Source organism: Suncus etruscus, chromosome 17 (genome assembly GCF_024139225.1).
Source record: "Suncus etruscus isolate mSunEtr1 chromosome 17, mSunEtr1.pri.cur, whole genome shotgun sequence".
NCBI lineage: Eukaryota > Metazoa > Chordata > Mammalia > Eulipotyphla > Soricidae > Suncus > Suncus etruscus.
Window position 1 is genome coordinate 72,227,254 of NC_064864.1, and position 18,849 is coordinate 72,246,102.

At 56.9% G+C, this 18,849-nt stretch overlaps 2 protein-coding genes and 1 long non-coding RNA gene across 5 annotated transcripts; 1 reads left to right on the forward strand and 2 right to left on the reverse strand.

The window, feature by feature from the left end:
* Positions 1-2,333: 2,333 nt before the first annotated feature.
* On the reverse strand, positions 2,334-5,851 carry CALY (calcyon neuron specific vesicular protein). Of its 3 annotated transcripts, none has more exons than XM_049790563.1 (5): positions 5,716-5,851; positions 3,958-4,098; positions 3,499-3,612; positions 3,093-3,206; positions 2,334-2,847 (listed from the first exon to the last, which is right to left on the reverse strand). In XM_049790563.1, the coding sequence occupies exons 2-5, from the start codon at positions 4,090-4,092 to the stop codon at positions 2,551-2,553; spliced, it is 660 nt and encodes a 219-aa protein (XP_049646520.1). In that variant the 5' UTR covers positions 4,093-4,098; positions 5,716-5,851; the 3' UTR covers positions 2,334-2,550. The 3 variants fall into 3 exon arrangements, with proteins under 3 accessions (XP_049646520.1, XP_049646518.1, XP_049646519.1); XM_049790561.1 differs by having other exon boundaries at positions 2,334-2,850; XM_049790562.1 differs by lacking the exon at positions 5,716-5,851 and adding an exon at positions 4,298-4,677 and having other exon boundaries at positions 2,334-2,850.
* A 3,622-nt stretch (positions 5,852-9,473) lies between these two features.
* Positions 9,474-10,087, forward strand: LOC126033590 (uncharacterized). The gene is made up of 3 exons (XR_007504468.1): positions 9,474-9,542; positions 9,694-9,740; positions 9,973-10,087. It is a non-coding gene; the product is annotated as an uncharacterized LOC126033590 (long non-coding RNA).
* A 2,364-nt stretch (positions 10,088-12,451) lies between these two features.
* On the reverse strand, positions 12,452-18,818 carry ECHS1 (enoyl-CoA hydratase, short chain 1). Its single transcript, XM_049790560.1, has 8 exons — positions 18,662-18,818; positions 18,100-18,297; positions 17,598-17,725; positions 16,406-16,505; positions 15,608-15,712; positions 15,113-15,232; positions 14,430-14,497; positions 12,452-13,040 (listed from the first exon to the last, which is right to left on the reverse strand). The coding sequence occupies exons 1-8, from the start codon at positions 18,747-18,749 to the stop codon at positions 12,975-12,977; spliced, it is 873 nt and encodes a 290-aa protein (XP_049646517.1). The 5' UTR covers positions 18,750-18,818; the 3' UTR covers positions 12,452-12,974.
* Between the last annotated feature and the right edge of the window lie 31 nt (positions 18,819-18,849).

Consider the following 18,849-nt stretch of genomic DNA (forward strand, 5'->3'; position numbering starts at 1 on the left):
CACCATCCTCCTGAGCCCAGAATGACGACAGGACAAGACATGCAAAGGGACTGAGGGTTTACTGTGGCCTCCAAGGCCACAGGCATCTGCCGGAGTCCTACCATCCATGACACCCCATATCCTGAGGCCAGATAAGCCACACTCCACCTGCCAGTCACTGCACTGGGCTGCTCTGTAGCCCTTTCAGGACCTAGCTCTGCACATGGAGCTGGGCCCAGCCAGCAAGGACTCCTGTGTCAGTGAACAGATCTGGGGTGGACAGGACCTCCTGCTGGTTTCCTCCTAGGGATCCCCTAAAGGAACCTCCCTGCAAAAAGTTTAGCATCTCTCCCCATGGTACCCACAGGCTGTTCACGGTGATTCTTGGGTGCCTGTGGTTTTAGAGGGACCATTGGATCTAAGTCCATCCTGATGCTCCGGTACAGCAATGCACTGTCTGGCCCTCCTAACAGTGGCTTCACTGTCCTTGCATGCCCCAGACCCAGGGTGAGGGGCAGAGGGATAGTCTTTGGGTCTACGGAGGTGTGCTTTGGGGATTCCCAGGCTTCTGTCCTAGCAATGCCCCATTGCTGCTAGGTCAGGGCTCTGCTGGTCCCTGCTAACCACCCCAACCAGAGCTCTCTGTTGTATATGAAAATATTTCCATAAGATTATTCTTTGCCTGTTGTCCCACCTTGACCTTCCAGGTGGGGGCGCTGTGGATAGCCGAATAAAGAGTTTGGGAGCGAGGTGGTCAGGGTCTTTTGCCAGAGTTTGCTGGCTGGCCCCAGGTGGGTTTTGGAGCTAGCAGCAGGCTGACGAAGGCCTCTCTTCCCCCAACCTTTTACCCCTTAATCCTCCTGTTCGTGTGGATTAATATTACCAAGATCTCCCCCCAAAAAGGGACAAGGGGATGGGAATCAATTTCTCATTCTGGGAGCTCTTTGCGGATACACAACCAACCAACAAAGGAGTAAACGGGACCCAACACTCTCCACTCCGGACACTTCCTTCTAGGTGATGTCATGGCTGTAGCAGCGCCATGGCTGGGAAGCACCTTGCCCAGACTTCCTGTGATTCTGCCGCAAACCTGCTCTGTGGACGGATGCACAAGTGCATGGGCAATTTCCCAGTGCAACCACCTGGGCCATGCAAGAACAAGCCCAAGTCGGGAATAGCGAGGGAACAGGCAAGACAGGTCCTGTTTGGCTCAAGGAAGGATACTGTGTATACCCCAGTCCAACCCCTGACTGCAGCTGTGGGGGAAGCAAGTGGAGTAGCTGCCCTACTGGTCAGGTGGGAAAGAAGCCAAGAGCTTTATATAGTGATGGCGGTGTGTCTAAGAAGCGATCCGATTGTCTAAGTGCACTGGTTGGTTATCCTGCATGCACACCTCTGTTAGTGCTGGGCCTAAGCAATCAGACACAAGGGGTGAGGCCATATGTAAAGCGTATTCGAAGAGGAAGACCCTTCTGGAGAAGTGGTTGGTAAAAGAGTGGCTGGTGCAGTCAATGCTGATGTCCCATATGCTCTGACCCTGCAGGCAGGGGTGGTTGGTGGAGATTCTTACATATACTCAGGGTCCCAGAAGTCACTGTAACAATTGGGGGGGGGGTGGAAAGTCCACTGTGGTGGGCAGTGACCTGAACCCCCATGTGACCCTGAGTCAACCATCTGTCTGGATACAACCTTGGGAGCCCCAGTGCAGCGAGGACAGAAACCTCAGGTCTACACTGCAGTGAGGACAGAAAGACCATCAGGAGCCCCAGATGTGAGTGGACAATGCCCCTCCCCAGCCCTCAGGCTGTGGCTGCTAGATGCTGGGAAGTGTTCTTGCCCAGAGAGGTGGTGCTTTAGGGTTAGTCCGTGTGCAGGGTCAGTGGTGTATCAGTGAGTGTGTGTGTGTGTGTGTGTGTGTGTGTATGTGTGTTCAGTCTATGTGCAAGCAATGAGGGGGTCAGTCTGTGTGGTCAGTGGGTATGTGGAAGTCAGTATGGGGATCAGTCCGTGTGGGTGGTCAGTGGGTGTGTGTAGGGTCGGTGAGCGTGTGTCCGTATGTATAGGTGTGGCTGTGTGATGAACTAGGGTATGGAATGTGGGGCTGTGGCTGAGGTGTGTGTGAGAGGGCTTGCATCCCACTAGGCACCCCTTTGGATGGGTAGCAGGACCTCAGGACTCACAGGGCCAAATCCCCTTTGTCTCCCAATCCTGGTCCCCACTCACAGCTCTCCAGGTGGGGTACTGGTGTGAAAAGTGGCACTGGTCGAGGGAGTGGGCACAAGTGGGGTATGGCAGGTGGTCAGTGGCGTGAGGGTGCACCATTGGCACAGGACGCAGGGCAGGCAGGTGGATGTGGAGCTTTACTCAGAGGCAAGTGGCAGAATTGGGGGCACGTCAGGGTGTCAGTGGAGGGGGTTGTGAGGAGTTGGGGATGAGCTCAGTGGCTGCAGTCCAAGGAACTGCAGGCTGAGCCCGCCCCCTTCACTCTGGGACAGGTGCGGAGGGAGGGGCAGCAGAGGCAAGGGGTCAGCTGCTAGGACCCCCTTCCCGGTGGGCACAGTTTCACGGGCATCACTGGGGGGTCGGAAGTGCCGTGCTCCCCTCCACCTTCTGCACAGCCACACCTGTGGCACTCTCAGTCTCGATGGAGGCTCTCCCTGGGGTCGCGGTGGCCACAGGCACAGGTGTAGGAGCCTTGGGCCCCTCCTTGCCAGCGCGATAGCTGCCCCCCCAGGCCGCCGGTCCATCTGCAGCCCCATGCTTGCGGCTCACTGGGAGGGCGCCAATGGCAGCCAGGATGCTTCGGTGCCGCTCAGGGTCCAGCTCCGTGTAGTACATCTCCAGTGTGACTGGGCTGCAGATCTTGTGCTGCTGGCAGGGAGGGCAGAGGGGAAGTGGTCTCTGAGCATGTCCCGACTGCATTTAGGGGCTACTGAGGAAGCCCTCTGTAGGGTGAGATATGTCACCCAAGCCAAAGGGAGACCCAGAGTTCTCAGGATCAGCAGGGCAGAGGACAGTGTATGGCCTCCTGTTTCCAGTCACCTCTAAAATCCCTGGTCTGACTTGGGAGCTCCCCAGGTTCCACCCCACCCCTCACCCTGAGGCAGTCTTACCCTGAGCAGGAAGCCATCCGGGCAGGTGAACTGGTCATACCAGATGGCCTTGTACATGATGAGCACGCAGCCCAGCAGGGCCATGGTGAAAGCGATCATGCGCGCTGTGGGCAGCTGTGAGACACAGGATAGGGGTGGGGGAGAGCCAGCGGTCCCCTGGGCCAGGGGTGGGGGGTCAGATGTGGAACAGTACCCACAGCACAGAGTGGAAGGCACCATCTGCTCACACAGGGATGGGCACAGGATTACCAAGAAGCAGAGGATGAGATCTGCAGGCACTGAGGAAGGACCAGGACCCAGGGACATGTAGATCAAGCTCAAGGCTACCCACCCAGGCCAGCGGCCCATCCTGTACTCAGGTCCACAGTCTGCCTTCCCAAATGTGGGAACAGGTGGCCTACGTTACCCTGCGTCCCTCCTCTGCATCACCACCACTCAGCTTCTGGGCCTCCAGGTCAGGGAAGCTCTTGGCTGGGTCAGAAAAGGAGAGTGGGAATTCCGTCTGTGTCTTGATGACCACCTTTGGGAAAAGAGCACCTGTCACTGAGCTGGAACCAGCTGGCACTACTATGTACTCAAGGTCACCGGTGCCCATGGTCACTTGGAGCTGTTTACAGTCAGGGTAGAGGCTATGCCTTGCTCCTCCCTGGCAGTCGGTCAGGTGGAGAGACCACCTCAGCAGCCCTGTACACAGCAGCCAGGAAAAAGGGGTCTTCTTCTCAGGCAAAGGGGTCTACTTCGGAAGGGCCAGAGGGTGATGGGCCCAGCTCCCTGGTGGGCATGGCCCAGCTTCTCTGCTGCCTGCCCCGGGACCCCCTGTTCACTCTACACCAGTGCTCCCTCACAGGCTGCTCTGGGTACTTACCTGCTCAGAGAATGATGGCTGCAGCTGGCTGACATCCAGAGGACTGATGAGGGGGACGCTGTCCAAGGCAGTCCCATCCAGGTCCCCGGGCCCTTTGCCTGGCTTGCCCGAGAAGCTGCAGCCCAACTTCACCATGGTGTCCTGTGTGGGGACAGACATGGGTGGGTGTCCACAGACACACCTATTTTATGGGCATTACCAGCACTGAGCCCACTGCGCCCCCCCCCCCCACTGCCTTGCTCCTGAGTGTTGCCTCTGCCTGGATGCTGATGCCTAGCCCAGATACTCCCTCGGTCCAGATGTGTCTGCCCAGTTCCCTCAGTCCAGATGTGCCCTCTACCTGAATGTTTCCTCTGCCCAGATGTGTCTGCCTGGATGTGCCCTCTGATGCTGCAGTAGGCCTTGGGCACTCTGGCCACCTTGGGAAGACCAGCTCATCTCACTGGCACTGAAGGGGACCTCGCTAGAGGTCCCATGTCCTGTTGAGCTTTGACTGGTTTAGAGCCTGGAGAGGAGGTATCACTACCCCACAATTCCAGCTACCCCCACTGCCCCTCACTCCTAGAGGAGCCCCAGAAAGGAGCTGTCCTTGGTCTCTGCCCTTGGCTGCTCTCCCAGGCATGCAGCCCACACCCCAGCACCGCTGGGCACCAGTGACCAGCTCCTGATCCACGTGATCTCGGCACCACAAACCTCCCTGTGAAGGTCCCACAGCTCGGAGCCACCGCATGTGTGGTGGCTTGGGAAATGGGTGCCTTGTGGGGGGGGTAGGCTGTGCTGGGGGGGGGGGTCAGGCCATGTTGGGGGGCAGGAACGCAGTGGCATGGGAGCCTGCAAAAACGAAGCGATTCCCAGAAGAGAGGGGAGTTATCCCGCCACCCCCGGAGTCCGGGTCCAGTGAACCCCTCTCCCCACAAGGATGCGCGAGAGGGTTGCAGGGGCAGGGCCACTGGGCTGCGGCGCGGAGGGTCTCCCGCCCCAGGGCAATGCGCAATGTCCACTTGACGTCACCGCGGCTCCATGGCAACGGAGAGGCGGGGGCCCTGGCGCGGGCGGGCCCGGTGGGGAGGGGCCCTGCCCGCAGAGGTGTTTTGGAGTCGGGGATCCGAGGGCTGGGTGCGGGGCTCGTCTCTGCGCGCGTGTCCGAGCAGCACACGGAGCGGTGCGGGCTCCTGGCTGAGGCTCGTGGGCGGAGGCCAGAGTGGGGCTGGGGTCTGCACGGGACGCGGTGCCCCCTCTGCAGCTTCAGGAGGCACCCCTTCTCTGCTCGGTCGGGCTTGCGCGCCGGTGCGCCCCGCGCGCCCCCGCCCCAAGGCCGGCCAGGGGCCCTGCGCGCGCTCAAGGGCACGGCGCCACCTGTGGCCCCGCACCCGGACCTGTGGCAGGTGGCTCGGTGCCACTCGGAGGCTCCCGGCGCCCCCCGTCCTCCTTCCTCTTCCAGGGGCACCCTCCCGGGACCCCTCCCCAGCCCGCGCAGCTGCCCCTGCTGAGCGCGGTCCTGGGGCCTTCCGTGCGGTCGCCCTCGGCTCCCCGCACACGCCGGGCTGCTGCGTCCTCCGGAGCACGGCCGCCCCGGCCGGGACCCCCACTGCCTTCGAGGGACTGGGGCCCCCCGGGTCTTGCCGGCCACTGCTGCGGCTGCAGCGGTGTCGTATCCGCTCCCAGGCAGCCAGTGCACGCGTCTGGCACACCCGCGCACACCCCGGCACATAGCCGTGCAAGCCCGCACACACCCGCGCGCACTCGTCCCCTCCTCACCCTACGCCGCAAGCTGAAATGCGGGAAAGGCTCACAGGCGGCTCTGGGCAGCTGTTAGCAGGATGCGGAGCCGAGCGGGATGCGGAGGAAGATGCGGTTCCAGACGCTTCGCCGCAGCCAAGGCAGGAGGGAGGAGGGTTGAGCCCCAGACCGAGGCTGCGGTTGCCAGGGAAATGCAGGAGGAGGGGGGCCAGAACGCCACCTCACAGCCCGGCCCCCACGTGACCCCACCTCAGGCCACACAAGTCGCGCACACACACGCACACACATCCCACATACATCCCACAAACCTTGCACACGCACCACACACACCCACACACTCACCACTCACCTTACATATGCGCCACAACCTCAAAATGCACCACACATCCCCCCCACGCACCACAAACCTCCCAATGCACCCACCCACACATGCCTCACACGTGTGTCACACGACTCACACATGTATCATATACTCACACATGTACCCTATCTTCTCACACATGTACCACACACCATACATGCGTCACTCCTTACACACATGTACCATGTCCCTCACACATGCACACACACCAGACACCTCGCACACGTACTAATGTTGCACAAACCCTCACAAGGAACCATGTCGACGGAACAACCTCTCCCAACATCACCACTCCATACTCTGCCCGTGCCACCCACACCTGTCCCATCTCCTCACGCTCTGCCCACGCTGCACACACCTGTCCCACATCCCCCAACACTCGGCCCACACCGCAGTCGCCTGTTCCATTCCTGGCACATGATAGGTGCTCTCTGTTGAGAGATCAAGTGTGGTTTGAAATGACTAAACATGGGGCCGCTGGCAGGGCCCTTTTCCACTCTGTCACGACCAGTGTGTCTCCCTTTATTTTGGTGCGGTCACACCCGGCAGCTCTCGGGTTACTCCTGGCTCTACGCTCAGAAATCGCTCCTAGCAGGCTCGGGACCATATGGGATGCCAGGATTCGAACCACCGTCCTTCTGCATGCAAGGCAAATGCCCTATCTCCTTGCTATCTCTGTGGCCCCAAGGTTGTCTCCCTTTCTGGCCCTGCTCACCCAGCCTCTGTGCCCTGACCTGGGTGATAGGAGCAGGTCCAGGAAGCCTCTGACCCCCCTCTCTCACCAGAGCCCAGAGCTGGCTGATCTGGAGACCCCTTGGGTATCTCTAGCTCTGAGTCTGCCACCCAAAGGGTCCCAGCTGTGGGGTGGCTGGGCCTAGAGCCCCAGCATGATAGCAGGGGTTGGCCTGACCTCTGTCCAGACACACCCCTCAGGGCTATAAACCCAGAGGCCTGGGCAGGAGGAGCAGAGTCTGAGTGTGAGCCATTTCTGCTGGGCACTGGGAAGGCACGGACATGAGGTAACTCGGGAGCCCCTCAGCCCACTCCCCTCTGTGCTGCCCAAGAGTGACTTGGGCTGATTTTGGGAGGCCTGTGCCTTAGGAGCAGAGTCTGGCTGCTGGCTTGGCTCCTGCTCCTCCTGTGTTCCAGAGCTCTGGGTGTGGGGTCTGTCAGGAGGGGCCCATTCCATGCAGGAGCAGGCCTGGATATCCCCAAAGGAAGGGAGTCCAGGGGTAGGGTGGGGCTGGGGAGAGCAGTGGCCTCAAGGTGTGTGTGTGTGTGTCTGAGCCCCAAGGATTATGTGTGATGGGGGAAGAGAAAGGGCCTCTAGGTTTGTGTGTGTGTGTGTGTGTGTGTGTGTGTGTGTGTTTTATGTGCATGTGTGAGTGAAAGCCCCCAGCGGGCTGTAGGGTGTCAGTTCCAAGCCCTGACAAAAGGTTGTAACTCTATTGCCGGGGGGCAGGTGGACACAGGGTTGGGCAGGGCCCAGTGGCATCCAGTCTTTGCCCCAAAGAGACCTTTGTGCCTGTAAGTGACTGGGGTGGGGCTGGGTACACTTGGGGTATCAGGGAGGTGCCTGACCCTGGGCCCCCACCCTCCCGCAGGTACAGTGGGCCTTGCTCACCACTGTGCCCCCTGGCCCCCACACAGCAGGACAAATCTCCCAAGGTCTGGACTGCAGAGCCCAGCCCTGCTCAGGATCCTGCAGGCATTAGAGAAGCCAGCACCTTGGCCTGAGGACAGTAGTGAGGAAGTGGGTCACTTAGGCAGGACTTCCCTTTGGTGGGGACCACAGGCTCACACCGTGCAGGCACACACACACACACACACACACACACACACACACACACACATACACACCAGCTGTGGGGCTCAGACACACATACATTCATACACACAACGGTTCACTGCCTCACAGAGAAGCACTCTCAACTGAGACATGGTTGTGCGTGTGGTGCTTCCAGGCTGCACTTCCTGTCCCTGGTGCTCACACATCTTTAAGCTGCAGTGCTCCTATCCTCTGTGCTCTCGCACACTTAGCTGCAGAACCTTCAGAAGTCACATACGGCACGTGTTTGTGTCCTGCACATACAGCTCACATGTCCACATACCCTGCATGCGCATGGCAATGTATTCTCATATTCAGGGGTCTCAAACTCAATTTACCTGGTGTCCCGTCCTGCAGGACTCCGTTATTTCGTGGGTGTATAGAGGGGTTCCAGCCTGTAAAAATAATGTGTGGGGGGGGGAGAGACAGAGACCAAGTAAAGTGTCTTATCAAGGTCTCGCTTTATTGAAGGGTACAGGCTCTTTTAAGCATGACTAAAACAGGGGGTGGAGAGGAAGCAGAATGGAATAGCCAGCATTACAGGCAGTCTCTACAGGGTGCATCCTGTAATTAAACTTTACATGTTATCTTTACACAGGAACCAATTTTTACCTTAAGATAGTAAAGCTTCCAAGATGTCTCAAGCTTCCTGGAATGTATGCCTGATAGGAAACTGTTTCCTATTTTTCCTAATTTTTCCTAAGAAAAATATTTCTTAGGGCTGTGGGGCTAGTCAATGCCTTAGGTTATGTACTCTTGCCACACAGACTGGTTTTTTTCTGCTGAATTCCATATCAGGGGTTGGTCTCTGGCTGTCTCTGACAACCTGGGGGCCGCAGGAGGCAAAGTCAGGGTGATCCTTGAGTGCAAAGTCAGAAGTAAGCCTTGAACATTGGGGGGTGTGACCCAAACAACTAAAACAAAACAAAACAAGATTCCTCTATGGCAGGGCCACAAAATGTTGTAAGGAGGGCCGCAAAAGGCCTGCAGGCTGTGAGTTTGAGACCCCTGTCATATGTGCATATGCCTGCATGCCACACTTGTATGTATCCTTGTATGTATATATGCATGTAGCTTCCTCTGTGTTGGCTGGCCTTTGCTCTCCTGACTGTAAATTGATGATGCCTCCTGACCCCTGACTAGTCACTTACTTTCTGTCCTTCTGACCTTTGCTCCTCGGCTGATTCTGGGCCTGGCCTTCTTATCCCCTGTCAACCACCTGGATCCCCAGGGGGCCCTTCCTTGTCACAGTCCACATTCCTCAACTGTGCCCAGCTCTGGGACATAGTACTACATGGGCCTGACCAGAAGGGCCCCGGTGACATTCAGGTGACATCCTTGCAGCCTCAGCTCATCAATATCTCCTCTGCGGGCTGAGTCCCTAAAGGTTTAAGTGTCTGTGTCAGTGGGATCTGCTGGGAAGGTCCAGTACTTGTGGGCAAGGGGGCCTGGAGTAGGGATGTGTGTGCCTCTGAGAGACTAGCTTTGAGCTAGGGTAGAAAGGAAGGTTCTTGGGGCCTGTGCCTCCCCCCAGGGACTGTCTGGAAGTCAATGACAGCTGCCTTATCCACTTCATGCTCTTCTGTCCACAGGTTCCTGCTTCTGTCTCTGCTGGTCCTGCAGCTGTGGGAAGCTGGTGAGGCCTCAGCACTTCAGGTATGTGCAGCTCCTGATGGCCCCTACCGGACTGTCGGCCCCAGGCTCTTGTGGTGACTGGCCAGTGCATGGATGAGTCTGTGATGTCAGATGGCCCAGGTGGGGGTGGTTTCACCCCTGCGCCTCACACCAGTCCACACTTCTTTCTCAGGCACTCACGACCAAAGACTTCGAAATCCCCGCACAGGACACAGATGAGTGAGTGTCTCTCTGGAGCAGGAGTGTTGGGGGACAGAAGCTCTGGGAAGTGCCCCAGACCACACAGGGACTGTTCCCCAGGCAGAGCACCAAGCCACCTGCATGGCCAGATGTTCTCTCCTGGTGGGGGGGGGGGTCCTGGTCTGTAGGTGGGAGAACCATCTGTGAGCCCTGCTCCAGGGCTCTGTGGAGGCTCCATCCTGGGCTGGGGACTGACCTACTGTGCTCACAGGGCCTGGGACAAGCATGCCCCGGAACCTCTGGGGAAGGACCATCCACTCTGGGGCCTAATGCACTTGGGGCTGCTCCCAGCAATGAAGTTCCTGGCCGAGACCCAGCAGCAAGGTGAGGGTTCCCTATGGGTGGGGACAAAGTGAAGGTCCTTGTTATGGAAAGAGGGTCAGGGACCTGTTGGGTCTAAGGGAGCCCTGTGCCCTGGAGGGAAGTGTGACTCCCTGCCTGTTCCCAGGTCTGCCAGCCACAGCAGACTCTGAGGACCTCTTGGCTGCGCTTCGGAGCCCAGTAGAGGGTCCTGAGCCTGACCAGGACCCCCTGCACCATGCTGTGTCCGAGGATGGCTGGGTAGAAGTGGAGCCAAGGTCGCAGGCATCGCTGAGGCGCCTGGTGCTGTCCGGGCCAGAGGAAGACCTAGACCACATCCACCACCAGAGTGGGGACTCCCAGGGGCCATGAACTTTCACTAGCACAATAAAGCTGCAGAGAAAGAACCTGTGTTTTTAGGGGGACCCACAAAGCAGGAGCCCCAGGGCTGGCCCTCAACTCTATGCAGCTCAGGGTCCTCTGTTGCCCCAAAAGTGTCTGCAGATGCAGGGGTGACCGAGGATGGCAGGAGCCACAACAGATGTGCAGGTCTGGGCATCCCAAGGTGTCCAGCAGGTAGGTGCTGGGCCTGAGGACCAGGGCCAGGCTGGCCTCAATCCTCTCACTCACCTCCTGGTGGCCCATTCTCCACAGGCTGCTGGAAGCCTAAGGTTGCCGCCACAGGGCTGAGGTGCAGGAAGGTGGGGAATTTGACAGGGGCTGAGTTGCAGGAATGTGGGGCCCTGGCATGAACTGAGGTGTGGAAGTTGGGAGCACAGTCCGTGCATGCAAGTATGCTCCTGTCCACTAATGTTCATGTCCTGCTGGCCTGTGCTCCTGAGGTTCCCCCTGGTTTTTGGCTAGGGGCCCAATTGTGCCCTTGGGTTCCCAATGCATAGGAACAGAAGCCTTCACCCCAAAACATAATCCCTCAATGTGGGGTTGTCGGGAAACCCCAAAGTAGGAGCCCATGCCTTGTGAAGGACTGAAGTCGTCCTGGTTGCTGGGTGGAAAGGGCAGAACAGCAGCACCTAGAGCCCACCTGGCCTCCTCATAGGCCTTAGCACCTTCCCCAGATCTTGGGCCAAGGGAAGGGGCACATTCATGGCTCCTGCACCCCAAATAGGAAGGACCAGCCCTCCATCAGACAGCACCAAACCCCACTCCACAGGCACACCCACTGCCTGCCATGTCTGAGGGGCCCTCCCTCTCCTTCAACACAACCTGCTGGCACTAAGGTGAGGCCTTCAAGGTGTTTCGCCCTGAACTCATGGTACAGAGAAGCTATCCTGGGTCCCATTTACCACCAGAGGCAAGTGACCCATCAGAGGGCTTCAGCTTAGTCTGGGAGTCCTCTTGCCAGGACACAGTGGCAGGGTCAGAGGGTGGGACAGCTCCATGGTGTTCTGGGCCTGACAGAGAGACCACAGCTGGTGCAAGCAGCACCTGTGCCCCACCACGCACGGCTGTTGCTGAACACTCACTCTGCTTCACCTTTTCCTGGGCCCACTCCTGCAGAAAACTGATGGGGCCTGCTGGACCTGGGGAAAAGCCATTGGAGAGGGCAAAGCCACAGCAGATCCTGGTCTGGCAATACCTGTCCTGATAAGCAGTCAGCTGTGTGGAAGAACTTCAGTCTGCAGCAGTCTGGTCCTGCATGCACCCTTGGCCAAAGCTGCAGCATTTGAGTGTGAAGCATGAAGGGGAAGCCAGTGCTGCTGAGAAGCTACAGGGTGGAGCGAGTACACTTTGCACCAGAGCAAAGGGGCTGTGGCCAAGGGGAGTGTTGCTAGGGTCAACCAGCTAGGGGCTGGGGCGAGCATGATGCCTGGAGAGGCCTTGCTCTTTTGCACTCTTTCCCTGCCCAGTTCTGCTGTCCAAAGACCCAGTGGGCGGAGCCCATCAAGATGGCAAGGATATTCCCTGGGTTCATCTGGGGCTATTTCTGGGGCAGAGAAACAAAGACAAGAAGATAAGGACAGGCCCGGAGAGACGGAGAGATAGCACAGCGGTTTTGCCTTGCAAACAGCCGATCCAGGACCTAAGGTGGTTGGTTCGAATCCCGGTGTCCCATATGGTCCCTCGTGCCTGCCAGGAGCAAGCCCTGAGCACCGACGGGTGTGGCCCAAAACAACAACAACAAACAAACAAAAAAAGGACAACAGGAAGGAAACTTGCTCTGCACAGTTAACTCAAATCTGATGCCTGGCACCCCACAGGATTCAGTAAGCACTGCTAGCTGTGTGCCCCGACACACCACAGAAAGAAGTGAACTCAGGCAGACTCTATTTGTAACTTGTGGCTAAAACAATGAGTAAATCTGCAGATAAGAAAATTGGAAGAGCAGGTGCAGGAGCCATGTTAGAGGCTGAGCTATTTAATGGGCCATTTGTGTGAGTAGGGAACAGTTCTGGGAGGGTTGGACTCTCCCTGTACTAAGGGAGAAGACTGCATTTCCACCAAAGCAGTGGCCAGCAATGGTCAGGATGTCCAGGAAAAACATTTTTGAAAGATGCTGACCCACAATTCTGCATGTATATGCAGCAGCAGCAGAAACCCTAGCAGCCCAGGAGTGGAGAAGATGACTTCTCTGGCAATGGCTGGGAAAAGGCACCATGTGATCGTATGCCATTTTAGTCAACAGTGTACATAGAGCTCTCCAGTTGACCATCAGTTCCCACAGGAGCATGATGCTCCACCTGGTTCCGTCCTTCAGTGAAAACCCGGAACACAGGCAGTACATGGGCAGAACCCTTCATTGTGAGCAGAACAGAACATGTTCTGGGCTGCACAGGGACTGTGAAAGCTGCCGCAGCTAGAGACACGGCTTGGCCCAAGACCATCATTCAAAGGGACAGATTTTGCTCTGAAAGCAGCAAACAAGTTTCTTCCGTAAGTTGAGGTGGCTAGTCACTATTGGTCTCTGAAGGTGGCCTTCCTCTTCTCCACAAATGCTGTCATGCCTTCTTTCCGGTCCTCCTGTGGGAAGGGAAAGAAGCAGGGGGTCACACACAGTTCTGCCTAGGTCCCATCCTGCTTGCCATCCATTCCTGCTTCCCAAAGCCCTCCACATTCACAGCTGGCCAGGAGATGAAGAGGGAGGGCCTGTGTCAGGGCCACTGCAACCTGAGTAGGCCCCAGATTCCCTTGCGTGGTGCTTGGCCAGGGATGAAGATTTTATTTTGGGGCCACCTGGTGATGCCAGGGATTCCTCTTGGCTCTGCACTCAGAAATCACTCCTGGCAGACTTGGGACCATATGAGAAGCTGGGGAGCGAAACTGAGTCGGCCGAGTGCATTGAGGAGCCAGGCAAACACCTTCCCTGTAGTGCTATCATTCCGGCACAGGGGTGAAGATTTTTATCTGATTGTCCCCGCTATGCACCAGCCGTTGCCATTCAGCAATCAGGTCTGGTTATTCACCACATTGGACCTGGCTCCACAGTAGTTTCGGAGATCACCCCAATCGCACGGGCTCCTTCCCGTGTGTGCAAACGTGCACACACCACAGCCCTGTGCTTCTAAAGGGCAACTCAAAGGCCAGGGACATGCCCTGGACACTCAGAATTCCAAGTTCAATTCCAGGGAACATGAGGTCCTGGGCACATGACTGCTAGGCAGCACTGCTGGGCTGAGGAGTGGCTGTGAGTGGCCCCTGGGCCTTTGAGCACAGCTGAATGGCCCCCACTCCAAACAAAACCCTCTACCTTCTTTGGGAAGGGAGCCAAGCCACAGTCCGGCACACAGGCCCTCAAACAGGGTCCTTCCTGAGCACCGCTGGGTACGACCCAACCACCCACAAAAAGCGACCAGACCTTCAAGTGCGGAGGCTGTCCTTAGTGTAGCGCCTTTTCCTTGCATATGTGAGGAAGCTCTGGGTCAGATTCCCAGCAAACACAAGTGAGTGAACACGTGCTCCATTCTGGGCTTGCCTGCACGTGTGTGTGTGTGTGTGTGTGTGTGTGTGTGTGTGTGTGTGTGTGTGTGTGTGTGTGTGTGTGTGTGTATTTTTTTTTACTCTGCCAAATCTCCATCTCTCTCCTCTGGCACATTTCCTGAATAACCCTTAGAATCTCTTTACTTCACTGAGAAAAAAATAAACAAGTATTCTATATATATATATACACACACACACACACACACACACACACACACACACACACACACACTTATATGTTGCATTCTATGTACTTATAAGGTTTTAAGGAATGGAGCCAAGTCAACTGCACTTTAGCAACTCAGCACCCAACTGGAATCAATCCTGCACACTGGCCTACCCTGCCTGTTGTGGACTCAGGAGCTAAGAATCAAGCCCCAAGGACAGTCCAGCTCACAGGGATATGAGACCCAATTCATGCTTTTTACTCACAGTGGCAAAAGTTAAGTAGAAGAGTTTCTTCTCCAACTTGTTTCCTTCTGTTAGTGTCATCTCAAAAGCTGAAAAAGATGATAGGTTATAGTCTGAAAGTCGTGTGGGGCACAGAGGTCCCATGGAACCACTGGAACTTTATTCCCTTGAAACCTACACCATGGCCCTCATGGCACCATGTCCTGGACACTGCCCAACTAGGAGCTTCTGGCACACAGTGAGCTTCATGAAGTGAAAGGGCAAATCCTGTCCAAGTGCAGATGGCATGGATAGCATGTGAAACCCTTCAGAAAGGTTCCTGGGTCCAAGGTGGTCCCTGCAGGCCTGTGCCGCTCAACTGGAATACACTCTCAGTCCTTCAGGAACTGAAGCACGTGTCTAGGAGGACAGGACAGAGCCTCTCCAGCAGAGGGTGGAACCTGACTCTGAGGATGTGGTTCCCGACAGGTGTCTCCCCCAGAGACTGAGAAGAAGCTGCGCTAACACTCAAGTAGGTCAACCCTGGCCTAGGTGTGGTCCAAAACTTCATTAAAATTCCCCAAGTCTCCTGAGGTGGCTTTGCCCAGGTCCCTTTTGAGGAACTGGCTGTCCAGGGTAAAAACCAGATCAACCAGCTTCCCAGTCCTGTTAGAGCAGCAGTGCCAGGTATGGCAAGGGTCAAAGCCCTGGGCTCCCAGCCCTACCTGCATTCACGGACTCTTTGGCCATTGCAGTTACAATTTTTGAGTTGTTGGCGATTTTTTCTGCACACTTGATGGCTTCTTCAACCAGTGTCTCAACAGGAAAAATCTTGCTTACAAGACCTGGAACACAAGACTGAATCTGTGAGGGAGAAGAGTCCTGAACCCTGAGGGAGAGGACTATGTCCTAAGCCTTGAGGGAGGAACACCATGTCCTGAGCCCACGAGAGGGAAGAACCACTGTGTCTTGAGTCTGTGACCCTTGCCATATAGAGGCTAGGGCCATGTTAGTCACTAAAGGCTTGGGAGGGACCTCTGGGGTCTGATGGCCTCATGTCTCCCACCAGCATATTTGTCATAGATGTTCTTCTCACAGGGAGCAGAGGCTGCTAGTCCCAGTCTCAGCACCCCCAGGTAAGGTGGTGTATTCCTTCTGCTCAGCACCCCCAGCTCTGGGTGGTGCACCTCATCTGCTCAGTGCCATGTGGCTGCCTGTACCTGCTTGCTTGGCATCCTGAGCTGATATCCGGTCACCAGTGAGGATCATCTCCATGGCCAGCGACTTCCCCACTGCTCGGGTCAATCTCTGTGTGCCCCCTGCACCTGCAGGGCAGAAGCTGCTAGTCACACATGCCTGCAAAATCCAGGAGCTGGTGGATTAAGAACCCAGTGGCCAGCTAGAGGTCCTCACTCAGCCTCCCCAACCCTGGCCCTCCAGAAAGGATAGTCAGTCAGCCACAATTGACCTTGGCCCCCATCCAAAGGGCACACCACAATCTGATGGGTTTGGATCACCCCCAGAAGGTCCCAAACTCCCTCTCCTGACCCAAAGTTGCTCTTGCCCACTCTGGACCTCGCTCCCCCATCCCTACAGTGTAAGAGACATCAGGGCTCTAGGCCAAGGCTGGGCTGTTCCTTATTAGATAGCTACTCTTACCTCCTGCCCACTGTCTTTCCAGGAGCAGGATTTCTGTTCAAATGGATGCAGAAAGGATGGGAGCTGTCCAGCCCTGATGTGTGAGTCATGGAGACTTGGTGCTCCACAGAGCACCTGCCCTATTAGGACCGCCCAGAAGCAACAAGCAGGCCCCACTCTGGGCCACAGGGCCACTCTCTGCACTGCTGTACCCATGTGGGCTGTAAGGTAACAATGACTACAGACAGGGGCTGTAGCCTGGTCAGGAGGGTCATGTGCTTTGTCCACAGCAAGAAATGTACACAGTTCCCCAAGGAGTGGACAGACTTTCAAGTAACCTGCAGAGTTCAGGCCAGAGAGAGCACGAGTTGACTCTTTACCTGGAATGGTCCCTAACAAGATTTCTGGCTGTCCAAACTGGGCTTTCTCTCCAGCATAAATGATGTCGCACATCATGGCAAGTTCACAGCCCCCTCCAAGCTGCAGAAGAACAGGAGGAGTCAAAGGGGAAGCCCTAGAGAGCCACTCTAGAAACTAGGAGGGATTGCTACTAAAGTGAGATACAACGCAGGGCACAGAGGACTAAGGCAGAGTTCCACCTAATTTCCGTTCAAGTTCCCCTCTTGGCTAATATGGGCAGGAGAACACTCTCATCACAGTCATGCAGTCTTTGCCTGCCACAGGGTTCAGAAGTACAAGAACGGGACCTGGGCAGGGCCACATACCACTACACAGCACTCAGATCTGGGCCACCATACCCCGAGGGCGCTCTATTAAATAACCAGACACTGAACTGCTCCCCGGCAGCTCTGTGGACTGTGACCAGTCAGTAGGGTGCAGCTGAGCCTAGAGCATGGGTCTCAAACTCAATTTACCTGGGGGCCGCAGGAGGCAAAGTTGGGGTGAGGCAGGGCCACATAAGGGATTTCGTTTACTGAATAAATGCAATAAAAAAATCCCATTAGGGGCCGGGCGGTGGCGCTGGAGGTAAGGTGCCTGCCTTGCCTGCGCTAGCCTAGGACGGACCGCGGTTCGATCCCCCGGTGTCCCATATGGTCCCCTAAGAAGCCAGGAGCAACTTCTGAGCGCATAGCCAGGAGTAACCCCTGAGCGTCACAGGGTGTGGCCCAAAAACCAAAAAAAAAAAAAAAAAAAAAAAAAATCCCATTAGTAAGAAAAAAATTGCAATTATTCGGTAAGCGAATAATCACGAATACTGCGATATTTGAAGGCCAGCCGCAGGCCACAAAATGTTGTACGGAGGGCCGCAAACCCCTGGCCTAGAGCTTTCCCATCTGGATGCAGAGTCCCAGGGCAAGGAGAAAGGTTTGTGTATGGGTATATACAGGACATGGAGAAACCAGGGAAAACCATCACATGTGCAGACAGAGCCTTCCTGGGGAGTCAGGTTGCCCAGTGGGGCTGGATACGGTTTGACTTGACAGGGGTCTTGCGGCCAATGGGGACCATGTGCTTCCAAGCAGAGACTGAGACACTCTCTCATTTAGCATAAAAGCCTTGCTGGCCAGAAACTCTGCAGCTCTGTGAGTGAGTGGGGTACAGTGGACTCACAGCAAAGCCATTGACAGCTGCGATGACAGGCTTCTTGATGTGGGTCACCCGGTCCCAATGGCTCAGGAACCCGGTGGAATAGCAGTTCTGGAACGTCTGGTTCTGCATTTCCTTGATGTCAGCTCCAGCTGGGGACGGAAATGAGGGTTGGCAGTCGAGACCCCATGACTGTTGCACCCCAAACTCACAGATGCCAAGTGCCTTGTGTGCACCATCAGGAGTTCTGAGAGTCCGTATGGGCAGAGAGCTGCAGAGTAAACCTGACCACAAGATCTGGGCATACTGAGTCCATATAGGAAACAGAAACAACAGGACCCATTTTTTCAGCTTTTCAGCAGTGTTCCTGAAGGGTTACCAGGGTGACCTGACACGGGCTTGATAAAGGATAAGCCAAGAGTGCTCGGAGCAGCGGGGAGGGGCATGGGAAATAGCTGGTAGGCAATAGGACTCGAGACCTCCCACAGCCACCCAGAGTGCCAGCCACCCATCCTTCCCAGCGCACCGGCGAAGGCTTTCTCCCCTCCCGTGAGCACGATGGCACCCACAGCCGGGTCTTGCTGGAAGGCCTCCATGGCGCGGTTGATCTCGTTGATCAGCCCGTTGCAGAGGGCGTTGAGCGCTTTGGGACGGTTCATCTGCACCAGACCCACGTTGCCCTCCTTGCCTTTCTTCTCCGTGATGATGTACTCAAAGCCAGCGCCTAAAACGAGGAGTGCAAGGACGTTGGTTTTCCTTTGCGCAGGCTTTCCAGATCCTGCCCTGGACGGGAACCCCTCTTGGGCCCGCGGGGAAGGGAAGGCGCAGCGGAGACCCGTGAAAGAGCACGGGTGGCCTTCTGGAGGGTGACCGGGGTGACAGGCCACGGTGCCCTTTCTGCCGGGGAGCCGTCGGGGCAGAAGGGCGGAGCGCCGAGGGCGCAGGGGACGAGGGGAGCCGGGGCGGACGAGGGGAGCCGGGCGCAGGGCAGGCGGCCTGGCAGACGGGCTGCAGTCCCCGGAGCCCACGCTGGGACGCAACGCCAGCTCGGAGGACGGGGGCCCCGGGCCGGCCTCAGCGGCTCTCACCCGAGGCGAAGGGGCGCGGCGGCGGGCCGGCGGCCACGGGGCGCAGCGGAGCGCGGACGCGGAGCAGCAGGGCGCGGAGAGCGGCCATGGCTGGGCTGAGCAGAGCTGCACACTCGGCCCGCCCCGCGGAGCCGCCCCCCGGACAGCCACTCAGCGCCCGAGCGGAAGGACAGGCGCGGGCAAAAGTG

What these genes read in the sequence shown, in the direction of transcription:
- CALY (XM_049790561.1), bottom strand. Translation starts at nt 4,092, where the DNA reads ATGGTGAAGTTGGGCTGCAGCTTCTCGGGCAAGCCAGGCAAAGGGCCC. An exon ending in AGCCATCATTCTCTGAGCAG is followed by an intron (nt 3,613 to 3,957) that starts GTAAGTACCCAG and finishes CTTTTCCCAAAG; the next exon opens with GTGGTCATCAAGACACAGAC. An exon ending in ATGCAGAGGAGGGACGCAGG is followed by an intron (nt 3,207 to 3,498) that starts GTAACGTAGGCC and finishes TGTGTCTCACAG; the next exon opens with CTGCCCACAGCGCGCATGAT.
- ECHS1 (XM_049790560.1), bottom strand. Translation starts at nt 18,749, where the DNA reads ATGGCCGCTCTCCGCGCCCTGCTGCTCCGCGTCCGCGCTCCGCTGCGC. An exon ending in AGGGGAGAAAGCCTTCGCCG is followed by an intron (nt 17,726 to 18,099) that starts GTGCGCTGGGAA and finishes TTCCGTCCCCAG; the next exon opens with CTGGAGCTGACATCAAGGAA. An exon ending in CAAAGAGTCCGTGAATGCAG is followed by an intron (nt 14,498 to 15,112) that starts GTAGGGCTGGGA and finishes CATCTTTTTCAG; the next exon opens with CTTTTGAGATGACACTAACA.